This window comes from Leuresthes tenuis, unplaced genomic scaffold, assembly GCF_036924035.1.
Source record: "Leuresthes tenuis unplaced genomic scaffold, fLeuTen1.0.hap1 SCAF_15, whole genome shotgun sequence".
Classification (NCBI taxonomy): Eukaryota; Metazoa; Chordata; class Actinopteri; order Atheriniformes; family Atherinopsidae; genus Leuresthes; species Leuresthes tenuis.
The window spans coordinates 22654169-22670492 of NW_027325369.1; the positions used below are offsets into that span (position 1 = coordinate 22654169).

The 16324-nt window shown below is 41.4% G+C and overlaps 2 protein-coding genes across 2 annotated transcripts; one reads left to right on the forward strand and one right to left on the reverse strand.

The window, feature by feature from the left end:
* Positions 1 to 2459: 2459 nt before the first annotated feature.
* Positions 2460 to 6064, forward strand: dhrs7 (dehydrogenase/reductase (SDR family) member 7). The gene is made up of 7 exons (XM_072364786.1): positions 2460 to 2624; positions 3689 to 3841; positions 3971 to 4077; positions 4280 to 4519; positions 4711 to 4833; positions 4935 to 5150; positions 5772 to 6064. Exons 1-7 carry the CDS (start codon positions 2495 to 2497, stop codon positions 5811 to 5813), a joined length of 1011 nt encoding a protein of 336 aa, XP_072220887.1. The 5' UTR covers positions 2460 to 2494; the 3' UTR covers positions 5814 to 6064.
* Positions 6065 to 6108: 44 nt separating this feature from the next.
* On the reverse strand, positions 6109 to 14878 carry pcnx4 (pecanex 4). The gene is made up of 11 exons (XM_072364785.1): positions 14725 to 14878; positions 12717 to 13491; positions 12455 to 12634; positions 11415 to 11953; positions 11176 to 11276; positions 10822 to 10944; positions 10381 to 10741; positions 8668 to 8771; positions 7496 to 8589; positions 7223 to 7409; positions 6109 to 7050 (listed from the first exon to the last, which is right to left on the reverse strand). Exons 2-11 carry the CDS (start codon positions 13412 to 13414, stop codon positions 6799 to 6801), a joined length of 3639 nt encoding a protein of 1212 aa, XP_072220886.1. The 5' UTR covers positions 13415 to 13491; positions 14725 to 14878; the 3' UTR covers positions 6109 to 6798.
* Between the last annotated feature and the right edge of the window lie 1446 nt (positions 14879 to 16324).

Genomic DNA, 16324 nt, shown 5'->3' on the forward strand with positions numbered 1-16324 from the left:
GAGTAAAAGAGTGTTATGCCCTGTATAGGAGTGGCCAAGACACAGCATGAAAATGAATCATCATTCTCAGGTCTTAAAAGTTGATCTGTTCTCCAGAAGCCAATCCTCTGTGAGTTGCTTGATGTTCAACCAATTGCAGCCTGGCACCTCCACACTTTAATTTGCATAAATTAAGCAAACCATAGCAGTCATCATAAGTTCCTCTATTGCCCTTTTTTCCAGTTTAACCTGTTCCTTCTCTGTTGACCTATGCATCACTGAGATAGGATAAACCTTGGGTAACCTTCTCAAACTCCCAATTATAGGACACTTTCTCTAAACTCAAGTATGACAAATTTGCTTTTCACAATGGACTGATGGCCTCACAAAAATGAGACAGTGTTGGTTACGTGTCAAACCTCAATTGAATGGGTACAGACACAGGGTGAGGCTCTTGTCTGCTAACACAACCCTGGAGCTCAGTGGGACACATCTGAACCAAAATCTGGCCCAATCAAGAAGCGACTCCTATAGAAAAACATTCCAACAATGTTTGCTTTCAATGGAAAGTGGGAAATGGGAATTTCCATCATCTGACTGTTAAAAAAAGTTCAAGAACTCCAGTTAGAAGATAGATATTCTTGTTTGGATATAAAACATCAAACCATTTACTGGTAGTGCATTATTAGGTTATTCATTTCTTCTGCTAAGTGAACTATAAACTAACAATGATGTTAATAGCTAAGAAAATAGAAAGAGCACAAGTGTGAATTCAGCATCATCTGAAGTTCAGGTAGAAATACAGACAGAGCGGCTAACTGAATAACCCATTTTCAGAGACAGGAAACCAAAACAAAATGCTAGGTTTGAGTTTACTGGGTCACACACAAATGCTCCCAAGTACAGAAAAAAGTGATTTTTCCATGTATTCCACATTCCATATGTTATAAACAGTAAAGGGAAGGGTTAAAAGACAAAGAGCATGGCATGACACTTCAACATGACACGACAAATGCTGTACATATCATGTTTCTATGGGACTTAAGTTTGTTCCATTTGCTTTCAGTCTCACTCACCTGTGACCAGATAAAATCTTTCAGTTATTTATTCTGCAAGAGAACGCCAACCTCAGGGATGAGGACATTCTTGTTCTTCTACTTTATTTGCTAGAGAGGAAATCTCAACGGGAAAAAAGAAAACTGTGATTCAGTACTATGGGCATTAGGACCATTGCAGCTGCTCTTCTGCAACGCAAATCTTTCTCATCATTTCTGCTAAAAAACAAGACATTTTATTAGAGTTACATCTCAATCACAATATTCTAGTTAGTATTTTTGAGTAACATAATAAAAAACATATGTTTCTCATTTAAAATACAGTATGCATAACCCATAAAACTTAAAAAGTACACTGTAGATTCCTTTTTCAGTATTTTACATAAATGTGGAAACATCTGAGAGAAAATATATTTCAAGTCTGTTAATTGTTTCCCAGTTCTCAGGTTTTTCCTTGAATTTACAGATTGATGTCCTCATTAAAGGGGAACTCCAATATTTTTAAACCTAGACCTTATTTCTAGCATTAAATACGTTTATCTACTCACCGAAAATAGTTTGGTGAAAGTTGGTGTCGTTCGGAAGATATTTAGATCCATATAACGGAGTGAACAGGGCTTAGACGATGCAGTCTCTAAATAAGGCATTATCTGTCTTTATTTCACCAATACTTTAAGACGAATGAATGAAAGAATGCGTACTATTGCACTGTTAGCTCATAGCTGCTGTGTTGTTGTTATTGGCGGCTATCGGGGGCTTATAGAGGGCTTTCTACACACTCGTCTACTGGGATGACGTCATTGACGTGCGCTGCTGCAAATCTGTATTAACAGTACTCTGCTCTAAATAGCATTAATGATGACAAAAAAGTTTTTTTTTCAAATTGCACTCTCTTTTGTATCAGTAAGTGCTCGTGTTGCATTTTCCTTCGTCTCTTGCTGGATTAGGAAAGCCTTGATAACGTGAGTGCAGAGGGTTGCTGGATTGATTAATTTCCCATGTTAAAAAGTGACTTATTTATCATTATCTTAAGTTGTAAAACTGAAGAATGGTTCAAAATTCTCCCACATTCTTATACAAGCGGTTAGCAGCAACAGCAATGTTCTGATGCATGTATTTTCTGCTGACACTATGCTTTTTCTGTGGGTGACCATTTAAAAACATGCCACATGCAGCCGTGTTTGGCCAAATTCTGTTGTTTATAATTGCTTGTCTTAGATTGCTTGTAAGTATATTTTATTAATCAGTACAAAAAAAAATCCTGATAATTTCTTAAGGAGCCTAAACTCTCTGCTCATGAAGACAGATAAGCGCTGGCTCTGAGCTTTAACTCTGAAAATCATGCAGAGGAAGTGACGTCATTAGCCTTTAGCTGTCATTAGCCTTTAGCCTTTAGCTGTTTGTTTTGATTGCAGCTCGCAGCGACACACGTCTTCGTGTGGATAACTCATTACTATAACATGGATTGGTGCATCGTGTCTGCACTGTGGTACTTTATACCAGTTTATTTAGTCATTCATGTCCTGTGTTTCATTTTTGCGGATGCAGACTTCACTCTGCTGCGCGCGAGCCTGATGGGACACAGGCCAGGTGAGTTCATGAAACTTACACACCTGTTCCAGACTCTCCCAAACACTTATTTGCGCAGAAATTAAATTAACGACAACCTCAGCTCTAGTGAGCCGTCTTTAAAACTATATCGTCCGGATTAAACTGTCACATACCAACAAGCCATCGTCCAGCTGTTTTCCCACTAGTGCCCCCCCCCCCCCCCCCCCCCCCGACACTTCTGAATAAAAATATTATATGTACAAATTAAAGGTGCAAAATACTATTTGTATGTACACCATATGTATGTATTTGGAAAGCAAATGTGATTGACCTCCGCGTCCATCACAGTACTGACTGACATTTTAACGGTGGCGTTGAAGTTATAGCAAAAATTAATACTGTGAAGTAAAAGTATATTATGTTATATTATTATTATTATCATAGTATTATAATTCTAATATGTACCACAGGAAAAAGTTAGGCACAGGTAAAAGGACATCACACGCTGCATCGGACTGAAACCTCCACAGAGTTTTGTTTTAGTAGAACTCCTCATATCAGGGACAATATCATTTAAATTAATTGTTTTGGTTAAGATGGAAGGTCTTAAGTTTAAACCCAATCCAAGGCTGTGTTCACGTTAATATTCGTTCATGTGTTGGCAGCTGCTCATAATTGACTCTTGTGAAAATGAAGCAGCTTTCAGCTTCCACTTATGCACTGTTGACAGTGCTGTGTGTGTTTCACTGTGTGTTTGTATGTAAAATCCTGCTCTTCCCTTAATCTTAATGCTTTGGAGTGTGAATAACAAAAAGCATGTGAAAGGAACAAATTTACCTCTTCGCTGTATCACTTCTTCTTTTAACAGCACCTCTCAGTGTGAGGATTTTCTTGAGCTCAGTTCAAGGCTTCTTTCTTCTAATTTTAGTTGCAGATGTTTCCTGTGGGTGACAGATTTGGTCCGCTGGCAGGCCAGTTTAGCACCTGTACTCTTAATACTAAGTTTCTAGAATTCTGAGTTTCAAGAGTTGAGGCAAAACAAATTAATTAACAAATATGTATTTTTCTAGAATGAGTTGACTGATCTGACTTGTGTTGATCAGAGACCAAGCTGAAAGGGCTGGTGGTGTGGGTCACTGGAGCTTCCAGTGGTATTGGAGAGGAGCTGGCTTATCAGTTAGCGAAGTGTGGCTCACGTCTCGTTCTGTCCGCTCGACGGGATCAAGAGTTGATTAGAGTGAAATGCCGCTGTTTGGGTAAGAGATTTCTTTTGTATGGCTTCATCAAAAGAAACTACACTTCAATTTCACAAATATTTTTTTTTCTGGGTCTCGTTCAGCTAGTGACCCGCTGAATTCTTTTTTTATTTGTTTATTTTTTCCAAGAAAACTCTGACCTCAAGGATGAGGACATTCTTGTTCTTCCACTTGATTTGTTGGAGAGGACATCGCATGAGGAAAAAACGAAAACAGTGATTCAGTACTTTGGGCATGTAAGGCCACTGCAGTTGTTCTTCTGTAATGGAACCCTCTCTCATCATTTGATCGAAAAAGGGAAGATTTCTATTTAAATAGCTGATAAACACCTTATTTATCTTCTTTTTGTTTATTTTTACCCATGTGCGGGTGTTTTTATGATCACAGGCTAGATGATTCTTTCAGATCCTGCTGTTCTTTTCCCCCATGCCTTTTCAGGTTGATGTCCTCATAAACAATGGCGGTCGAAGCCAGCGCTCTCTTTGCATGGAGACTAGTGTTGACGTGTACCAGGCCTTGATGGACCTCAATTTCCTCGGTACAGTGTCTATAACTAAGCAGGTGCTGCCTCACATGACACAGCGAGGCAGAGGGAGTATTGTGACTGTCAGCAGTGTGGTTGGCATCGCTGGGGCACCCCTGGCAACAGGATACTCTGCCAGTAAACATGCTCTACAGGTGAACTGACTTCAAATAGCTACACCTTTTACATTTGCTAAATATCAGTTTGTTTGGAGGAGCAGAACAGGTCCTTTTGAATTTCTCCTGAACTTTTTGTTAGTTTTCTGTGTAAAACAAATATCTTCAGAGGTAATAATCTGTCTTTCATGTGTCTGTCATGTTGCTGATTGTAACTGTGATGTCTGCAGGGTTTCTTCAATTCCCTTCGAACTGAGCTGACAGACTTTCCAAAAATACTCGTCAGCACAGTGTGTCCAGGGCCGGTGCAGTCACTGATTGTCAACAATGCATTCACTGAGGAACTTAACAAGGTAATGCATTTTATTTGTTGTTGATTTACTTTTTTTTACTTTACAAAAAAAAAAAAAAAAAAAAGCTACTATTGTTTTCAGTAACTAGTTTTCCTTTCAAGCCTGTTGCCATGGTTGGTAGCCAGGAACACAAGATGCCAACAAGCCGGTGTGTGCGTTTAATGCTGGTGGGAATTTCCAATGGTGTCAAGGAAATGTGGATTGCTCAGCAACCCTTCCTCCTGTTTTACTACGCCTGGCAGTATGCGCCCACATTTGCCTGGTCCATCACAGATCTGTTGGGCAGGAAAAGGGTGCAGAACTTCAAAGCTGGTCTGGTAGGTACATAACCTCCATGTTATTGAGGCAAATTAACCTTTACTTTCAGGGGTGATGGAAGATAAATCAGTATGAGGACTGAATTAAATGGAGATATTTTAGGGAGCACTGGGGCACTCTCACTGTGTGAATGGAGTGAAAATACTTCAGGAAAAAAAAGCAGAATGTGGCTGATGCTATGGAGAGCTGTCTCTGAACAGCTGGGAGGGCTCAGCTGCTACTGACCTTGCCTGAGCCTAATAAGAAGGCGGTGGCAAGGGGATGACACTGAGCGTTCCTCACAGTACTGACTGACTGACTGACCAGTGTCTGGTGGCCTCTGCTGGACAGTGACAGCTGAGGGCCATGAAAGAAGGTCGTGCTCCAACTGGTCAGCCACTGTGGCGTCACATGCTTCAGAAGGGTCTGGATTGAGAAAAAAAGAAAGGCCATAAAAATCAAGCAGTGCATCTCAACAGTGAAGCCTCTGAAGTTAAAGCAATCTCAGGGTCAAGCTTTTAAATTTCAATTACTTTAGATTTAACTACGATTCAGTTTTAATTTGTAAATAAAAGTGATTTTGGGTTCATTTAGGGTCGTCACCAAATAAAAACTGATAACCTGCTTTTTCCCCATTGCAGGATGCAGACTCAGCATACTTCACTAAACCAAAGACCTCCTGAATGTCACCCCCTCAAGAGGAAGAGCTTTCATTGCATTCCTAGCATTGGATGTATCTGCTTTCATGTCTGCTAGTAGGAAAGATTTAAGGACAAAGGACCTTGAAAGCTCCGTTCTCTTTTTCCATCTCAAATGTAAACCAAATCTTCTTTTTGTGGCACACAGCCTTCATGAAAGCACACAAGGCCTGAGGTCTGAATGTAAGAATGTTTGCACTGACCTTTTGAATGCATGATAAAATTAGGTTTGGATCGATTTTTGCCCCTCTACTTTGTTTAATGAAACATGGCAAGTCTGTTTTTGCCAACATATTTTATTACAAGTATACAAGGTTACACATATAAAAATTAATATTATGTACAAGAAAATGTGGACACATTCATTTAATTCTTCCTTCTAAACTGTAAACAAGTGAATTGTAAACAAAACAACAGCACTGAACATCATACACATACAGCAACACATACCCAAGGCACATCCTTGACATCCTTTAACAAAACATTAAAATTCTTGACCCTTTTTGTGGACATGGAGAGGGGGGGGGGGTAACAGAACATTAAAACCAGAGGTATTCAACAGGTTTTTCTGGAGGGGAAGCGGCTACATTTTTCACTGTTTAAGCACAATCATTAAACCACAAAAAAAAAATTGTGCTTTAGTGGAAACCTGGCTTTACTTACCTCTGTTCTGAGGGATTGAATGTTCAATTTTCAGTTTCTCGTCCAGTTTGAGGAAGTCGTCTACATTAACAGTTAAAAGGGGTTAAGATTTTGAAACTTGTTGAAACTTCCTTGTGATGAAAGAAATAAAGAACTGAGAAGTCCAGATAATGTGAGAAAAAACAATAAACTGAGGTTGTCTCTTGACTTAGCTCAGTTCAGCACAGAAATTGACATTTTTTCTCTGGCAGAACCAACCGTAAAGAAACCGCATTCCCCTGCAGTCTGTGTTTTAAAGAAAAAAAAAAAGGGCAGATTGGACCACAGGTCAGAGGCAGGGAAAGTGAAGGGGGGCTGATGAGTAGATTGGGTATCCTAAAGGAGGATCGGCTGCTTGAACAGTTAAGTTTCGAAGCATGAAGGGGTGAGCCTGGATGCTGTAACGCTCCTCATCATCATTTGTAGCATACAACAGTTCCCAGGAGAGGTTAGCCCACTGGCCTCGCACCCCCTCTCCATTCAGACGGCCCACCTGCACAAGCTGCTCCTGCAGGGACAGGACTCGCCCTGTGTAGGTGCCCTGTGGAACAGCACAGTTAAACAGGTAACATTTAGCTGAGGACTAACCAAATTCAACTTGATTTTTTTAAATTAGTAACCAAATAAGGTTACAGGTTGCAGGAAAATAATTAATCCTTATTTAGATGTTAAACAAACAAACAAAATTCATACTGTTAAATATATCCAGTTACCATAGTGAGGTCATGTCCCAAAGAGAATAGAAAAGGCTTCTCCTGGAGGACACTGTCATGCCAGCCTTTTTCAGTCACCAGGCCTATGTACCAGTCCCTTTCGTATTCCTCCAAAGTGCTGAACAACTCCTCTGGGGATTCCATCGGACCAAGGCTTGCCTGATCAAACAACAGCTTGAAACTGAACCTGAAGGCACATAAAATCAGAGACAGATCTCATGTAGCTTCTAGTGCAACGTTATCAAAATTTAGAGATTTAGACACCAACTTTACCTGAAAGCCTGAAGTGTGAGCTGGTAAAGTTCTTTACTTGAGGACAGCCAGTCGAGTCCCTCCGTCCACGGGACATCTCCACAGTAGAGCCTGTAGATGTAACTGGGACTGGTGAAGGCAGACTCTGCCCCCAGTGAGATGAGACATGAAAGAGCTACCTTAACATGCAGTTCCTTCAGAACCTCATCCTCCTTCAGAGCTTTGGTCATGTCCTCTGAGGTCTCCCCCTGCACAGCTAGACCGAACCGGCCCAAGGTAAACCGAAACCATTCCTCTGGAAATAAAGGCCTAAGAGACAGCAAGCGAGATGGGAGTAACGGTGCTGTCCTCCACCCTGCCGGTAGGTTGAATACCTCAGACTGGGGACAGCTGAAGTTCAGATGAGGGCTCTCTCTGAAGACCTCTGGATTTCGACCTTTATCAACTGCTGGCATCCCGATGCCAAGTCCCAGGGGTTGCAAAGGCTGCAGGGCAGAGAGAGCCATGTTTTCAAAAAGACTGTCCATTTCTACGGAGCCTGGCAGAGAGGCCCCTGTCTGCAGTGCTGAATGTCCAGGTTGGGCTTCTGCAGTCACTAATGCCACAGTCCGCCTGGCTGGTTGTGGTCCAAATAAGTCATCTTCATCTGACCAATCCCCAAAAGAAGTCAAACTAGAGCTGTCCTGTCTGAACCTGAGAGAAGACACATTGGATTCTACCATGACAGCTTCAGATGGCTGATTACAAGTTGTTTGGGCTAACTGCGAAGACTGAGACTTCATGCCTCCATTCCCTGACCCCTCTTCGCTGCTCCATAAAAATCCTTTATGTCTCTGCACACAATATCGGAGGAGCAACCAGATCAGTGCTTTCATGAAGTCATCCTGAAGTTTCCTCAGGTTCTCGTGAGAGTCAATGATGCCAGAGAGCACATTTCGGGCGTCAGAGTAGACTCGCACTGCGAGTGCAGCACAAGGGGTGAGGGCGTTTCCCCAGTGCAGGTTAAAGCCTTGGGGGAAACCGAGCCGCTCTGGGCGTTCAAAAGCAGCCTCAAACACCTCATCCACCCTCCGAGCCTCCACCGTATGGCAGGATGTCTCCTGCAGCTCAAGACCCTGTAACAAAGCACACAAGTAGTACTGCTGTAAAATGCCTGCAATGACGCTTAACAGGCAAACTCAAAGACACAGTACCTTGATGTTGACTGTGCAGTAGCCATATCCTCTCTCAAGGATCATGATCCAAACCATGCGGTCCTGAAAGCGGCCGAGGAAATGAGAGCCTGGAGCTAAAGAACCTAGATATAAAAGAGAAAATCAGAGACATCGGTGCATCTAACATGTGGGGAGGTATGACATGTAAATTGAGGACAAGAAAATGGAGAAATAAAACACATACAAATATAATCTTGCATGATTTTGCATCATGTGTCCCTCTGCTGGCTATGAGGATAACATGCCTACTGTGTGAGCTGCTTGGAGACATGTAGTATCAAAGTAGTAAACAAAGGTCACTGTACTGGCAAGACTACAGAGAGCTAAATATTACAACTGTTCTTGTCCTTTACTCCCTAAAACCTCGATCCCTTTCACACAATGTGAGCTTTTCATTTCCAAAGACAGAAGACGGACGTTAATTTCAGCATAGATGCACAGCAGTGGCAAGGTGAAGGGCACTTTTGTTTTAAGTTGACTCGTGCTTGCGTGGCTCAAGGATAATGTCACGTCCCATAACGACATCTCAGAATAGTTCCAGCCGCTACCTCATGATACGAAGTGACAGATTGGGCAGATTCCTTTCCTGCTCACTGCTCCATGGCCCCCAGTGTGAGCAATGCAAAAGAAGAAAACAAACTGCCATCGTTTGATTCCGAGTGTCAACCTAACAAGCGACTATTCTAAAAAATTCATCATAGCTATGACTTCCAAAGCTCACATTAAACAATAAGACTGAGTGATTACATCATCTCAGCATTTTCATTCATTTTTAATCATCAACCCATAAATACCAAGGTTCTATTTGCACCATATTTTCCACTTGCCCCCACAATCAACCACAGAACAATATCCTAGCAGCAGTGCAGTTAAGCCTAGGAGTATTATGCAGTTAATGTTGTGGAAACATTTGGATGTAATGAATACAGATAGGAGCTTTTTTTTTGGGTCACTTCACAGGAAGCTCAACTCGATGATGTAAGCTCACATTACTGCCAGCACTCCAAAAAGGCTGCTCACAACAGTATTCCTCCTGGAATTTAACCATATGAGGTGATGCTTCAGTGCTCTTTGATCTGCATACAGAGGCCACTTGACCCAAAGGAAAGGTCAGTCACTACAATTACAGGAGAAGTCAAAACACAGTAGTAAAAAGAAATATTGTCTAAATAATATTGTTTCCCAATTAATTCACTCCATTTAAAATCTGAAACCTATCGATTTTATCTGCTTGATAATAACATGAAAAATAAATGGCAATCTTATCTAGACAAAAATACAAGAACATGCACAACATATGAAAAGAATTTGGCACAGATTCAATGGAATTTTTACAGGACAAAGAAGTCCTTTTCACATAGCGGTCACGTCAAATTGGTGCAAAAAAAGACGTTACAGTTAAATCGCTGCTGTTCTCATTTGATATTTCACAGAGACGAGACAGAAGCACTTCAAAGCCGCATCAGTGTGTGCTTACACACAACAAGCTGGGTCTGTGAGAGTGGTGTGTGTGCCACCATGCACACACACTAGTTCGGCTGTGTGAAAACCTCCACTGAGGCTCTAAGGCATATTAACAACAGGACTCCTGTGCACAAAAAAGGCACAAGGAGAACTGTAAGAAAAGGGCAACAGACAATTTCCTAGCAAAACATTCACAGACTGAAAATATACCAAGGATCAACCACTGACCAAGTGACCCTCTTGCAAAGGCCGTCCTCAATGCAGAGGCCAGACTTCCACTCATTTGCTGGTAGAAGATAGAGTCTGGACAGGGACAAGCGGTGCCCACTGGGCCTGGCCAACTACGCTGAGGCCTGGGAAACCCCACAAGGAATATAGGCAGAGTGAAGAGGGGCAGCAAAGGAGCAGAAAGCAGGGCGGAGAGGGTCACCACTGCCAGCAGCAGTGGACATAGTGATGCGTTCAGAGCCAGGAGAGTTCCAGCTGACTGACGCCGCTGCTTCTTCTCTGTCCAAGACGTCACTAACACAGTAAGGGTGAACTTCAGTTTGGCCAGGAACTGGCCCAGTCTGTCAATCAGGAGGCCCACCTGGATCAGAAAGAAAGGCAAACATGACTCATCCACGGGCCCAGCATCAGTATAGAATAATGGTTTTATGTTGAGCTCACCAGAAGAAGCTGAGCTCCAGTTCCTAAGTTGCCCCACCCAGGCAGTGTATTGTTTCCAGCTGCCAGCCGCACAAAGACCACCACTACCATCTGGAGCAAGGCATCCTCTGAGCTCTGCCACACCTAGAAAGTAACAAAGAGCACTCTGATTAATCACAGCTCAATATTTTGAAAAATATATATACATTTCTAAGTAGATATGTGACTCTGGCACACTTCAGTTTTATTCTAAATGAAGATTTGTGATTTGACAGTGACCCATTGAGAATCTGCAACAAGTTATCTTAAAAACGTCTGTCATATGTAAAGACTTTCTGTATCACATGGGTACTTAAACTGTAAGTGTGAGTATACCACTCTAAAGGCTCGTGTGAATCCCACACTGACGGAGACCCTGTGGACCGACTGCAGAGATTTGTCCATACTTAGAAAGGCTATCATTGCAAATGGAGACACTGAAATAAAACACAGAAAAAGTTGGTCAGTCCCCTTCACATACAGAGGTTTATGTGCAGGTGTGTTCATATCTTGTACATATGCAAACATTTGAAAAATAAAGATGAAAGAAAATCTATACATTTTAACAGACTCACCAAGATAAAGGAGGACTCTTCTGATAGCAGCAGCTATGTACAATCCTCTATTCTTTTGTTTGAAAGTTTGCACATTGGACATGCCTTTAGGGTAAAAGGGATTAAGGAACACTCCGCCAAATATATAAGCCCCCTGGATCTCTCTTAGAGCCCAACAGAGGCAGAAGAGTACGAGGAGGAGGTAGCTAACAGGACCTTGGGGTCCTGTAATCAAGCTCTGGGACAGAGCTGAACCGAGGAAGTGAAGCAACAGTCCTGCCTCTACCATTGCCATCAGGAGCAGGCTCAAATATAGCAACAGTTCCCTGCAGCCTAGATTCCAGCCAAATGAACTGGGAGAGGGAGGTAGCGACCCCCCTCTGCGCAATCCATGGTTCTTGAAGGCTGCGCTGGGACCTCTGCAGAGAGTGCCAACTTGGCTAAGGTCCAGGCTCAGCAGAAATCCCGTAGCGATGGAGAAGAGAGCCACACCCAGTGTTGATGGGATGAAGTAATTACAAACAGCTACGCCGGTGGAGACACCAAACATTAATAGCAGCCTGTGGGACAACAGCGCACATACAAAAAAATAAGGACTTATGAAACACAAGCTACTGTCACTCTTGTCACTTCAGTACAACTTTAAGAATGTGATGACGGCTGATTCCCCATAGAAAAATGAGCAAGATGTGATAGATTAAAACTGTCATGTGTTTAATCTTTTGCAAAAGCACTGAGGCTACAGCTTTAAATGTTGTTATTCAAATGTTTGGTGAAGTGTGGACCAATTCTAAATATGAATGGCTTAAAATAAGAGATAAAGAATGTTTAAAATTAAGCCCCCCAAAAAACAAGTGCCAAAACCTTCTAAAGCTACAGAAGAGGAGACAAGCGTTGGTCATGATTGGCTTGACATCTTACTAGAATACATTTAACCACCACAACCAAAAAGAGAGTAATTTAAGTGTTTTTTAAAATATATATATATATACAACCATGTTAAATAACATGTATTATGATCAGGGTTAACGGTGACAAAAACAAATCATCTCAATTTATACCTGAGGTTGCTAGACATGGGTGAGCCTCCTAAGCCAAACACTAGAGCCTGCTCCATGCCCCAGAGGAGCAGGGCATCTAGGGGAGGCAGTATACCGAGTGCCCACAGCAGAGGTAGGAAGAGGAACAGCACATGAAGAGTCTGGCTGGCCAGATGGAGTTCAGGGACAGGATCTGAGAACCTACAGAAGAGCAAAATATTGACATTAATATGACAAGAAATGCTAAGTTTTCTTAAACAAGATTTGTTTTCCTTGTGCTCACCAATCAGTCAAGTCCACAGCGATGAAAATAAAAATGTAGAGAGGTCGGTTGAGTGGAGTGATCTCATAAGTGTCCTGTGCTTGGAAAGTGGCCGTCTCTGTTGCCGTATTTACAATGAGGGAATACTCAGCTATACACAGAGTCACCCAGCTAAGGACAAAAACTACCAAGGAAACACCAATGCTGCCATAGAGAGTGGTCAGTCTGCCCAGGAACACATACCATGTCCCAAAGCCGCAGAGAACTCCAGCTAGAACTGTATGTAGCACCACATTAAGGCCAAACCGCTTCCCTGGAGCAATGAATCGAACAGTCTCTGGGCTGACACAGTTGGTAAATTCCACTTCCTCTTCATCAACTAGGATGTTGGGTGCTCCAAGTCTCTCAACTGCACCACTCCTCCGAGCAGCATATAATGCCAGGGCCTGGACACCCGCTGCAGCCGCAAACATAAGCATACCAGAAAGCACAGCAGCGTGGAGCTCGTGAAGCAGCTGCAGCTGGCAGAGCAGAGTGCCAATGCCCCCAAAAAGCCATGGTGTCAAGAACAAGACTGCTTGATTGACATATACATATGGTGGGGCACAGTAGCCCAACTTGAAGCGTGGACCTCCCAACACTGTTTGGGGGAAGCGCTTCCAGAAGAACTCCTGCTTGTACTCATTAAGAAGGGGCACATCTGGCCCCATTCTGACCATTCCCAAAAGGGTGGCAGGTCATCTCCACACAGCTGAAGGGAGGTTTCCATTCATCATCTCAGTCACAGTCAAGGACTCTGCAATGAAGCACATCTTTAGTTAGCCAAAGAACAACTAATAAACAACAGAAACAGTGAAGCTGGGTCTGGTAGCTTAGCCAAACATACTTAAGTTAAAGTTACATAATAAATATGGGCCTGAAGTGCAGACTCTCAGCTTTAATTTGAGCATACTTAACCTAAATTTGGAGATTACTTTTAGAATGACTTTTATCAGCTATCTGTGCAGTTCTTTTTAATTCTATTAGACAATCAATTCATAAATGTTTTATGGACAATATTGGGCTATATGTTTATTATTTCTAGGTGTGCAATAATGCGAAAATCGAGACCAAAACTGCCACATTAATTCCCAGTCTAGTGCTACATCCGAAACGCTTTCCCGTCTCTCTGAAGTGGAAAGGCTCAGTTACCTATCCTCGACCTGACTCAGGTGCATTTCACTCGTTTAAGATATAACTCAAGAAAGAAGAAGAAACTAAATACAACAATATATCAGCAGTAAGGGCACTGTAAACCCTCATGAAAGAGGAAACCCGTTCTTTGGTGATGCCCATTAGCTCTAGATTTCCTTGATTTCACTTATTGTAAATGTTTCACAAGTAAGTGTTCAATTTTGAACTAACTTCTGCTTCCAATCTGGATATGATTACAGAATTCGGTAAGCAGCTGTATCAAAAAAATACTTTATCATCCCTGTCATACGATACTAGCGTCTTGGTGAATTAAACAGTGGCAGAAACACATTTTAAATTACAGTACACCTCTGATCATTTTTGTGTTTGGATGATTTTGATGAGAATTTCTGGCAGCTAAGAAAAACATCACCTTTTTTTGTGTCACACTGGCCAAATTCATTTGTCACGCATGGGACATTAATGGCAACACCCTTAGAATAATACGTTGAAATAAAACAGGCACCATGTGTATGTTTGTAATGTTTAGCACAAAAGGACGTTCAAGAGCAACAGCTACTGAGTTACCAAGAGAACACAACACAGCAACAGTGGCTTGTGGATGTGCTAATGTGAGCTCACCTGTGTACGATAGCAGCTAGAAACAATTGACCCCCTATAGCCAAATTAGTACATTTACTACACTAAACTGTTCCTTAAACACTATACATGTCTCTTTACCTTCGTTAGCTCTATTATTGTTAGCTAACGAAGACAAGTCAGCTTGTTTTCCGTTAGCTTACTTTTATTAACAGGTAAGTAGAAGCAGGTTGACAACCGTCGGAGAGAAACTTACCTTAAACTGCAGAATGACCAATAGAAGATACGCTTTGTGCAGTGTTTTTTACGTCGTGGTTGAGAAATTTTACAGTCAAACGAGCGGGAATTGTCAGCCTTAACATTAGCTGCTAGCTAACCACTAGAAAGCTAGGCGACATCGGCATGATACACGCTCGCAATGTGACCAATCAAAATGCACTGTATGGAAGAGCGAGGACTCTGATTGGCTATTAGTGTATAATCCCGCCCTTTACATCATCTAGCCATGCCCATCTGACAACGGTACACACATTACAAACGAAACACAAATCCACGGTCGTCATGTATTTCACATTAAGCTACAGGGTTTCATGGGGAATATTCATTCGATGGCGTGGTAGAAATACAAAGTAAGCACCAGTCTGTTGCTGCTCTGGTACAAATTAAACACTATATGTTAACCATAAAACAGAGTTTGCATGATTTTTGTTCTTCACTGAGTTAAATGTTAATGTATGAACCAAGAGATCCTCTCAGCTTGATATAGTTATGCTGTCAGTGGTAAATAAAGGCAGTTTGGACTGCGATTATTACTATACCGACCAGTGCATTTTGACACTACACTGCGGCTATAAATGGACTAATCTACTTTAATATAGGTTACTAAACTTTTATTATCGATCTTGTCTAACATTGTAAATATATGTGGATGTGTTTCTCTTTCTGCACTATGTTCTTGTTTTAAGTTTATTTTAATAAATAGATAAACCTGGAGGGTTTATAGACACCATCAGCCCATTAAACAACAAACTCACTTAATAATGAAAGCTATATAATTACATATATTACATGATTACATCCAATGACACATCCTATGTCTATCTTCTTTGTCTTAAATGTTTTTTTCCCATGGGTAGTTGCCAATATCTTTAAATCCTTGTTATAATGTGCTTTGCTGACTCCCAAAAACTAATTCAAGATTAAGAATATCAAAATTACATTCTAAGTCCTTGTTATCGTGTTCTTAATACAAAAAGAGCAAATCCTACGAGGACTTTATTATTTCAATAGAATGAAAGTGATGTATGTCAAGTGTTTGCCTCTCTAAAATGTTTATTTACCTTGAGAAGAGGGCAAGAAGGAGGCTCATGAACTGTTGTGCCACAATATCAACATAAAGAAAACTAGCAATGTGGGGAAAAGGAGATTAAATTATTGTTGTTGTTCACTTGGGGCTTGTGCACTAAGGGAGGGCAGGAAGTTGTGTTTCCTTGTCATCTAGAAAAAAACTATTTCTACTCTGTGTAGGACACAATAAACCGCAAAAACAGAGAAGTCTGTCAGTCAAGACAATGTGTATTGCACATTGTAATGTTCCCATAGCACCACTTATTCAAAAACATTACCAACACTTAAGTCATTGAAGAAGAAATAATGCAAATCCCCTGGAATATAAAAGGCTGATACCAAATTGCCCAAAAGCTGATCATCAGGTGAAGCAGTGAAATTTGATTTCTGTTAGATTTAGAAGAAAATTGGGTATTTGTCTGTTTGGTTGTTTTGTTAAGTTTTTTTTTGCCATTTCAAACAGGCCCTACTTTGTGTGTGATTGAAATAATGTGCTGAACGACACACAA

Bases quoted from the DNA above. Each gene is read 5' to 3' on its own strand.
- dhrs7 (XM_072364786.1), top strand. From the start codon at position 2,495: ATGGATTGGTGCATCGTGTCTGCACTGTGGTACTTTATACCAGTTTAT. The intron at 4,520-4,710 runs GTGAACTGACTT...TGATGTCTGCAG, and splicing joins CCAGTAAACATGCTCTACAG to GGTTTCTTCAATTCCCTTCG. The intron at 4,834-4,934 runs GTAATGCATTTT...TTTCCTTTCAAG, and splicing joins TCACTGAGGAACTTAACAAG to CCTGTTGCCATGGTTGGTAG.
- pcnx4 (XM_072364785.1), bottom strand. From the start codon at position 13,414: ATGGTCAGAATGGGGCCAGATGTGCCCCTTCTTAATGAGTACAAGCAG. The intron at 11,954-12,454 runs GTATAAATTGAG...GTTGTCCCACAG, and splicing joins CCCATGTCTAGCAACCTCAG to GCTGCTATTAATGTTTGGTG. The intron at 8,590-8,667 runs GTACTGTGTCTT...GCTTTGTTACAG, and splicing joins ACTGCACAGTCAACATCAAG to GGTCTTGAGCTGCAGGAGAC.